Raw genomic sequence first — 9,301 nt, forward strand, 5'->3', positions numbered from 1 at the left:
TACGCTATCCATACATGTTATCCAGGGATACGGTACCCTTTCTAACCTTTGTGCAATCACGTGCAATCCATACTGGCCCTGACACCGTCTGAGCCTGCCTCCTGAGACATATATTTTGAATGTGTACGCTATCCATACATGTTATCCAGGGATACGGTACCCTTTCTAACCTTTGTGCAATCACGTGCAATCCATACTGGGCGTGAGAACGGCTGGCGAGCTGTTAAGCAAGCTACAGCACCTGTCCAGACAAGTACAGGGATTCCCTAGCGAGACTTATTTGATTGTTTTCAATGTTGGGACAGCAATTTTTGGGGAGCACTGTACTCTGGAGAATGATAGATGGGGCCCACCATACACTGGAACATTGCAAAGGTGGACATCAGACACTGGAGCAGCATTTACAGGGCCCATTATACACTAGAGCATTAGAAATGGGGCCCATTATGTTTGGAGCATTATTTGGGCCCATAAGACAGTGGAGCTTCATCCATGGGGACCAACATATACTGTAGCATTATGTGGAGCTCATCATATACTGTTTCAAACATTATATGGGACCAATGATTCTGTATGGAGAAATAGATGGGCCTCGTCATGAGATGTAAAAAGTGAGGTATTTTTCATTGTACTATACCGCTATTTATCTGCCGTATCGGAGCATGATGAGTTGTGGTATGTGTTAAAGGGGCGCTCTTTCGCCCAGGGCACATGAAAACCTGCAGCCAGCCCTCCCCCCTACAACTTTAGCCAAATAACCCCCATTTTTCAGTGCGTAACTTGTATTATGAAGTTAATTAAGGTTGACAAGCTTAAGTAAGAAGAATTGATGCTTTTGGCATTCAAATGGGCACTGTAGGTGTGTTTCCTGTCCTCCTCTCACTGCCGACTTTTATTCCCCATTGACTTACATTGGGTTTCGTGTTTCGGGACGACCCCGACTTTTCCCTATAATCGGACGATCTTGCTCGACCCGACTTTTGGAAAAGTCGGGTTTCACGAAACGAAACGCGACCCTAAAAAACCAAAAGTCGCTCAACTCTACTGAAGACTCTTTCCGATAGCACACTTGCAGCTGGGCAAGCGAGCTCCTGTAAGGCATATTGTGCCAATTCAGGCCAGGTGTCCAGTTTAGCAGCCCAATAGTCAAAGGGGAATGACCTGTGTGGGAGAACATCGATATGGGAGGAAAAGTAGTTGTTAACCATAGTTGACAACTGCTGTCTCCTGTCACTTTCCATCGATGCTGTACTAATAGTTGTGTGAGCGGTCTGTGAAAAATCAGTCCACAACATTGTCATGAAACCCCTGTCTCCAACGCCACTTCTGCTGTGTGCACCACGAACACCTCTGCCAAGCTGCCCCCGGCCCGTACGGCTCGTGTGAGAACCATCACCGCTGCTGTGTGCTGGGAATGCCTCAACCAACCGCTTAACCAGAGTTGCTTGTTTAGCAGCCAATATTAGGTCAAGGTTCTCCTGTGGCATGATGTTTTGTAATTTGCCTTTATAGCGTGGATCCAGGATGCTGGCCAACCTGTAGTCGTCATCGTTCATCATTTTGGCAAAGCATGGGTCCCTTTTTATGATCTGCAAGGCATAATCTGACATGTGGGCCAATGTTCCCGGTGTCAATGATGCACTGCGAGTGCTGGGTGGAGGAGCACTTTCTGGCAAATCCACATCCCTCTAGTCACGCACAAACCCTGTACCTGACCTTGCCATGCCAACATTTTCACTTGCCCCACGAGATGCATCCTCCTCCCCTAAGTAATCATCCCCATCATCATCCTCCTCCTCCTCTTCTTCCTCCACCTCGTCCAGGAGAGGTCCCTGAGCAGACAATGGCTGAATGTCATCAAGGATTCCCTCCACCTCTTCCTCCTCATCAACATTGGCTGCAGACGCCTGCTCCTTAAGGTGCATCAAAGTTTGCATGAGCAGATGCATAAGTAGGATGCTCATGTTTAGGATGGCGTCGTCTGCGCTTACCAGCTGTGTGCATTCCTCAAAACACTGAAGGACTTTACAGAGGTCTTTCAGCTTCGACCACTGCACACCTGTCAACTCCATGTCTGCTCTCAAAGTGCCTGGCCGTGTATCCTCCCACAAATGCATTATGGCCTGCCTCTGCTCGCACAGCCGCTCAACCATGTGCAGGGTGGAGTTCCACCTTGCTGCAATGTCGATAATGAGGCGGTGGTTGGGAAGGTGGAGCAATCGCTGCAGCTTCTGCATACGAATGGAGTGTACAGGTGACCGGCAGATGTGCGCGCACAGTCTTCGCACCTTCTGGAGCAGGGCTGTTAACTCCGGATAATTATTGATGAAGCACTGCACCATCAGGTTCAAGGTGTGAGCCAAGCAAGGTATGTGGTTGAGTTTTGAAAGGGCTATGGCTGCCACAAAATTATGGCCGTTATCACTAACTACCTTGCCTGCCTCAAGATGTACACTGCCCAGCCATGACTCAGTTTGTCGCTGAAAGTACTCAGCCAGCACCTCGGCGGTGTGTCTGCCGCCCAAACACATCATCTGCAACACAGCCTGCTGACGCTTTCCACTAGCTACTCAATAGGGGGACACCTCGTGTGCAACAGTGGCAGCTGCAGATGGAGTGCTCGTACGACTGCGCTCTGTGGACGAACTTTCGCTTCTGGAGGAGGAGGAGGAGGAGGGTCGAACGCTTACAGCAAACTGTTTCCTATACCGTGGGCTAGGTAGCACTGTCCCACCACCGCTGTCCCCTGTGGACCCTGCATCCACCACATTAACCCAGTGCGCAGTGATGGACACGTAACGGTCCTGGCCATGCCAACTGGACCATGCATCAGTTGTGAGGTGCATCTTTCCACTCACTGACTGCTTGAGTGCATGGACAATGCGGTCTTTCACATGATGGTGGAGGGCTGGGATGGCTTTTGAGAGAGAAGAAGTGGCGACTGGGTAGGTCATAGTGTGGTATTGCATAGGCCATTAGTTCGCGGAAAGCTGCGCTTTCCACCAACCGATAGGGCATCATCTCTAACGAGATTAGTTTGGCAATGTGGGCGTTCAAACCCAGTGTACACGGATGAGAGACTGAGTACTTTCTTGACCTACTCATAGTGTCTGGGAGGGTGAGCTGGACTTGAGAGCTGCATATGGTGGAAGTAGCGGTGGACAGGGCGGACTGAGAGAGGGTTGATGTTGGTGATGGAGTTGGTGTCCTTTCTGATGGCCTAGATTCAGTCTTTCGTTGATATAACAGTGAGATTCCCTGACTGCTGTGGCCTTGCAACGACACCTCAACATTTGCTGCTGTGCTAACCGGTGGGCTTACAGTGAGGGAAACAATGTAGCGTTGCTGACTACCTTCTTTGTGATCAGTTGCACATGTGGTACTTGAGGTTTGGTGTTGTGTCCACGCTTGCAAGTGCATGCTGGTTAAATGTCTAAGCATGCAACTGGTATTCAAATTTTTCAGATTTTTCCCTCGGCTAAAGGTCTTTGCGCACTTCTTACAGATAACCTTGGCCTGATCATGAGGATTTTGTTCAAAAAAGTGCCACACTGCACTCTTTCTACTTTGGCAGACATTTTGCGTCCTAGCACGGTGTGATATTTTGACCCTCTGGACAAGCTGTCCAGCAACTCTTTTGATTTTTGGAACCTGTCTTTGGAGTGCTCCGGGCCTGCCAGATAACAGCTGTTGCGATGTCGATGTCTGCTGTGGATGGTCCTCCTCCTCATCTGAGCTATTGGAAGCAGCACCCTCTTCCCCCAATGGATGCCAATCTGGGTCAACAACTGGGTCATCCATCACCTCCTCTTCAATGTCATGTGCACCTTCCTCTGTGTCACCATGTATGGTGGTATAGTGTGCGGGAAGGGGCACCTGAGTCTCATCAGGGTCAGAATCTGGCTCTGTACACTGCGAGGACAATGTAGTGCTCTGAGTGAATGTACCAGCAGAATCATCTATCATTGGCTGTGCATCAGTGCACTCCATGTCAGATTCATCTTGGCCTGGGTAATTCACCATTTCACTTGATAATCCAGGCATGGTATGTGAAAACAGCTCCATGGAGTAATCAGTAGTATGGCCTGCGTCATCCTTCAATCTTGGTTGGGGTGGACACAAGGAAAGGTGTGGTTCATGAACATGAGCCTCCAATGATGACTCAGTGCTTTTATTTTTTACAACTTTAGAAGAGGAGGCGATAGAGCTGGAGGCTGAGTCAGCAATGTAAGACAAAACTTTTTCCTGAAGCTCTGGCTTTAAAAGCGGTTTGCCAACTCCTAGAAAAGTAAGCCTTCGAGGCCTTATGTAGCCAGACGATGACGCAGGCTCAACACCTCCTGCATTCGGTCCTATTTTGCTTTTGCCACTACCATCAGATCCACCACCAACACCATCATTACCAGCTGCCAACCCTCGCCCAATTCCACGGCCTCTTCCACCAGCCTTCCTCATTTTTGTTAGAAATGTAGACAAAATCCAACAAACTATATAGTAATGTAAAACAAGGTACAAGGTGTCTATAGGACAGGGGAGATTTTGAATTTCTGCACACACTTGTGGACACTGGACACTTTTGGATTGTGTGAGGCCCACTGAATATCACAGCGCTATGTCACAGGCTCGATGTCGCAGGTGTGAAAAATGTCACTAGAGGATAACGGAGATTTTGAATTTCTGCACACACTTGTGGACACTGGACACTTTTGGATTGTGTGAGGCCCAGTGAATATCACAGCGCTATGTCACAGGCAAAAATTGGCTAGTGTATGACAAACTACAAGGTGTATATAGAATTGGGCAGAATAGGAATCTCCCTAGAGTGTAGGTCTGTAAGAACGGAACATGTCCTCGACTTATCCTTACAGAGCGACACACAGATAGCTTCACTGTGGCAGTGATAACAGCCGTTACACGGTACTGAGAGAGGAGCGTGCACGTACACGGCTTTCCGGTGTACGTAAAATTGTCAAGCTCCGTGTTTTTTAAGTATACGGACTGACACACGCTGTCTCTCTATAGTTTTGAATGTGATCAAACAGCAAATATATTTAACTGTTTGAAAACTAGACAAAGCTAGAAGGTGCAGGTCTGTAAGAACGGAACATGTCCTCGACTTATCTTTACAGAGCGACACACAGATAGCTTCACTGTGGCCGTGATAACAGCCGTTACACGGTACTGAGAGAGGAGCGTGCACGTACACGACTGTCCGGTGTACGTAAAATTGTCAAGCTCCGTGTTTTTTAAGTATACGGACTGACACACTCTGTCTCTCTATAGTTTTGAATGTGATCAAACAGCAAATATATTTAACTGTTTGAAAGCTAGACAAAACTAGAAGGTGCAGGTCTGTAAGAACGGAACATGTCCTCGACTTATCCTTACAGAGTGACACACAGATAGCTTCACTGTGGCTGTGATAACAGCCCTTACACTGTACTGTGTGAGGAGTGTGCACCGCTGTATGGTGTGAAAAAATGCACGCTCAGTACTTCACCAGTACAAAAAAAAAATTGGGATTGCTTTTAAAAAAGCAGTTTGCAGAGCAGTGGGTAAACAGCAATGCAGCCATAAGGAAGCCTTAGAAGGCAGCCTAACAACCAACACCGCTGATCCAGCAAAATATAGCCTCCACTTGCACTGCACACACAGTGACTGGTGTGTTGTACAGGTAAAATCGGTAGCAGCAGAAGCAGTTTTTGGTGTCTTCTTCCCTGCCTAACGCTCTCCCTACAAAATCAGAAGCAGCAGCAGCTCTCCCTATTCTGAGATCAGCATGAGTAACATGGTGGTCGGCGTGCACGCCCTTTTATACCCCCTGTGACACCCACCAAAGCAAACCAATCACTTGCATGCCCTTCTGAAAGATGGTGGTGACCCGTGCCTATGCCATCACGTTGCCCACAGTGTCCGTGGATCCTGATTGGCTGAAAAAGTGCGCAAAACAAACTTTTGAAACGCGACTTTGGCGCTTAAGTCGCCGACCTCGTGGCCGACCTTATCCTAGGGTCGGGTTTCGTTTCATGAAACCCGACTTTGCCAAAAGTCAGCGACTTTTGAAATTTTTCGACCCCTTTCGCTCAACTCTAGCAGTCAGTATCATACAGGATAGGATTAGATACATAGCTCAGCAGTCAGTATCACAAAGGATAGGGTTAGATACACGGCTCAGCAGACAGTATCTCACAGGATATGAATAGATACACGGCTCAGCAGTCAGTATCACACAGGATAGGATTAGATACATGGCTCAGCAGATGGTTTCACACAGATAGGATTAGGTACTCGGTTCAGCAGTCAGTATCTCACAGGGTAGGGTTAGATACACGGCTGAGCAGTCAGTAACACACAGGATAGGATTAGATACACAGCTCAGCAGAGAGTATCACACAGGAGAGGATTAGGTACATGGCTCAGCAGACAGTATCAAACACGATAGGATTAGGTACAAGGCTCAGCACACAGTATCACACAGGATAGGATAAGATACACAGCTCAGCAGACAGTATCACACAGGATAGGATTAGATACATAGCTAAGCAGTCAGTATCACACATGATAGGATTAGATACACAGCTCAGCAGACAATATCAAACAGGATAGGATAAGATACACAGCTCAGCAGTCAGTATCACACAGGATAGGATTAGATACACAGCTCAGCAGACAGTATCTCACAGGAGAGGATTAGGGACACAGCTCATCAGACATTATCACACAGGATAGGATTAGATACACGGCTCAGAAACAGGATGTGCCAAAGGAGAGGACATTTTCTTTCCAAGAATTCCACTCATTCCATCTGATTTTTTTTTTATTTTAAACGCCTCCAGTTTCCAGTTCAACTCCTATTTGCAATGTCCATTAACAATGCTCAGGGACAGTCCTTGAAAGTAGTAGGGATCGATTTGCAATCTCCATGCTTTTCTCATTGTCAACTTTACGTGGTCTGTTCCAGAGTTGGAACTGCCAAAAATCTGTTCATCCTTGCACCGAAAGGAAAAACCATGTTGTTTATCAAAAGGCTCTTGAATGAGTTGAAAATAAAATACTATCAATACTTTGGTAATCGTTTGGTTAATTTGTGTTTAAAATCTGTAGTTTTGAATATATGATGTGAAATGTTTTTATGTGTAATATAATCATTATAATTTGTTATAACTAACGAGAGTTGGTTAGTATGCCCGGGCAATGCCGGGCTCTTCAGCTAGTTGTGAATATTCTGTCAAGAAATTCCAGATGACAAATCTTCTGTTCCTCCTTTTCCCCATCTGGAAATACAGTAATCAGCTAAGATAGTCTCATAAATATGTGTGCTGCATTTAAGTATATCCTTAACATTGTCTAAACATTTGTTGAAGAGTTCTCCTGATCTCCTGATTCCTCATACTGTAAATGATGGGATTCATCATTGGAGACACCACAATGTACAGCAGAGATAAGAACTTGTTCGTGCTCGATGATCTGCCATTGAATGGTGACATGTAAATCATGAGGATAGTTCCATAGTAGATGCATACAGTGGTGAGATGGGAGCCACATGTGGAGAAGGCTTTTGACAAGCCACTGGTGGATGAAAGGATCATTATGATGAAGAAAATACTCAAATAGCTGATAAGAATTAAAGCCAAAGGGATGACAGCGCCAATGATGGAAAATACAAAGTCAACCAAAGTCAAGAGGAGAGTGTCGGAGGTAGTCAATTCCAGAAGATACCCAAACTCACAGTAGAAGTTGTCTATTGTGTTGCTACCACAAAACTGCAGCTCCCAAACAAAAATCATCTCAAAGGAAAGGAAAAAGATAAAAAACCAGGAGCCAAGAACCATCTTGAAGCAAACATGAGGTTGCATTATAGAATTGTAGCGCATCGGGCGGCAAATGGCCAAGTACCGATCATAAGACATTATTGTGAGAAGAAAAATCGGGTTATAACCGAATATGGATACCATATGGAGATGAAAGATGCAGATCCTCACTGGCACCTCCTTCATGTCATATAGAATTATATTTAACATCATGGGCACAATGGTCGTAGTGGAAAGGATATCGGCTACAGCTAGATGCTTGAGAAAGTAGAACATTGGGGTATTGAGGTTGTGATTGGTGGACACCAACACTATAATAAGGAGGTTTCCAGCCAGTATCATCAGGTAACAGAAGAGGAAAAGGATGAAGAGCAGGAATTTGTATTTATATAGACCTTTAAATCCAAGGAGCAGGAACTCTGTGACTTCAGTCTGGTTGATGTCGCACATTTTCAGTGAAGACACTGGAAACAAGAGAAACTGATTGAAGTCTCTTTCTTGTAAGAAAGTGAATTATGTAAATAATGAAAAAAATAAAAGATCACAATAATCTATATGTAGAAAAAATGCCTCATACACAGATTATCGATGCTGATAAGCCCCACGTGGAGATGACCCTCGGAGTATTGGGCCCTAAGACTACGGCAGTCTTAATACAAGGCACGTCACTCCGAGTGTGAAGACGGGGTGCACAGAAAAAGGGTACCAATCCCAATAATATATAAAAAAATTGGAAATCTGGCACTCCCAATTGCAGAGAAAAGAATTTTCATTTTATTCACAGCTTTAGTTTTCCACAAGACATTTATTGTGTGGCACCCCAGACCGGAATTAGGGAACACTGTTCTAAGTTATAGAAACGTTTTTGGCTGATACTAAATTTACAACTTTTAAAATGTCATTACATTTTTGCACAAATTTAATCTAGTCCCTCCTTGAAGTGGTTTTATATGCGACAGATATTTTGTAAAATGTTTGCTACATTTTTTGAAACGCACCAGTGTTTGAGTTTAAAAATGGAATAAAAAGTGATAGAAAAAACCTAACGACCATGTTTGATGAAATTCATAAGCTGCATACTCCATTTTGAAAAATTTCTCACAAAAAAACTAACAAAAATCTCAAGAAAAAAACAGAACAGTGAAATTAAAAAAGCAAATGATGAATTGGACCATGAGGCAGTAGCAATTACAAGAAGTAATGGGCGTCATCTGTTCCTTAGATGGAAAACTCCCTTAATGATAACAAAACCTACAAAAGACAAAATGAAAAAAACCCTGCTATAATTAAATAAGTGAAAAGCAAAAGTGCATTTAAATCATACACGGCTTTTATGTTATGTTTGATCAAATACAGTCTTACTAAGAACTCTGTATGATTTAAATGCACTTTTGCTTTTCACTTATTTAATTATAGCAGGGTTTTTTTCATTTTGTCTTTTGTATATTTTGTAAGCTTTTTAGCCATGTGAACATGCATTTATATGCTGC

At 44.7% G+C, this 9,301-nt stretch overlaps 1 protein-coding gene across 1 annotated transcript; it reads right to left on the reverse strand.

Annotated features, from left to right (window-relative positions):
• Window positions 1–7,337: 7,337 nt before the first annotated feature.
• Window positions 7,338–8,261, reverse strand: LOC141049918 (olfactory receptor 2D2-like). The gene has a single exon (XM_073546759.1). It carries the CDS (start codon window positions 8,259–8,261, stop codon window positions 7,338–7,340), a length of 924 nt encoding a protein of 307 aa, XP_073402860.1.
• Between the last annotated feature and the right edge of the window lie 1,040 nt (window positions 8,262–9,301).

The sequence above is a fragment of the Dendrobates tinctorius genome, unplaced genomic scaffold (genome assembly GCF_039654945.1).
Source record: "Dendrobates tinctorius isolate UK_male_01 unplaced genomic scaffold, ASM3965494v1 ptg000151l, whole genome shotgun sequence".
Classification (NCBI taxonomy): domain Eukaryota; kingdom Metazoa; phylum Chordata; class Amphibia; order Anura; family Dendrobatidae; genus Dendrobates; species Dendrobates tinctorius.

Excerpts from the sequence above, each read along its gene's own strand:
- LOC141049918 (XM_073546759.1), bottom strand. The coding sequence starts at position 8,261 with ATGTGCGACATCAACCAGACTGAAGTCACAGAGTTCCTGCTCCTTGGA.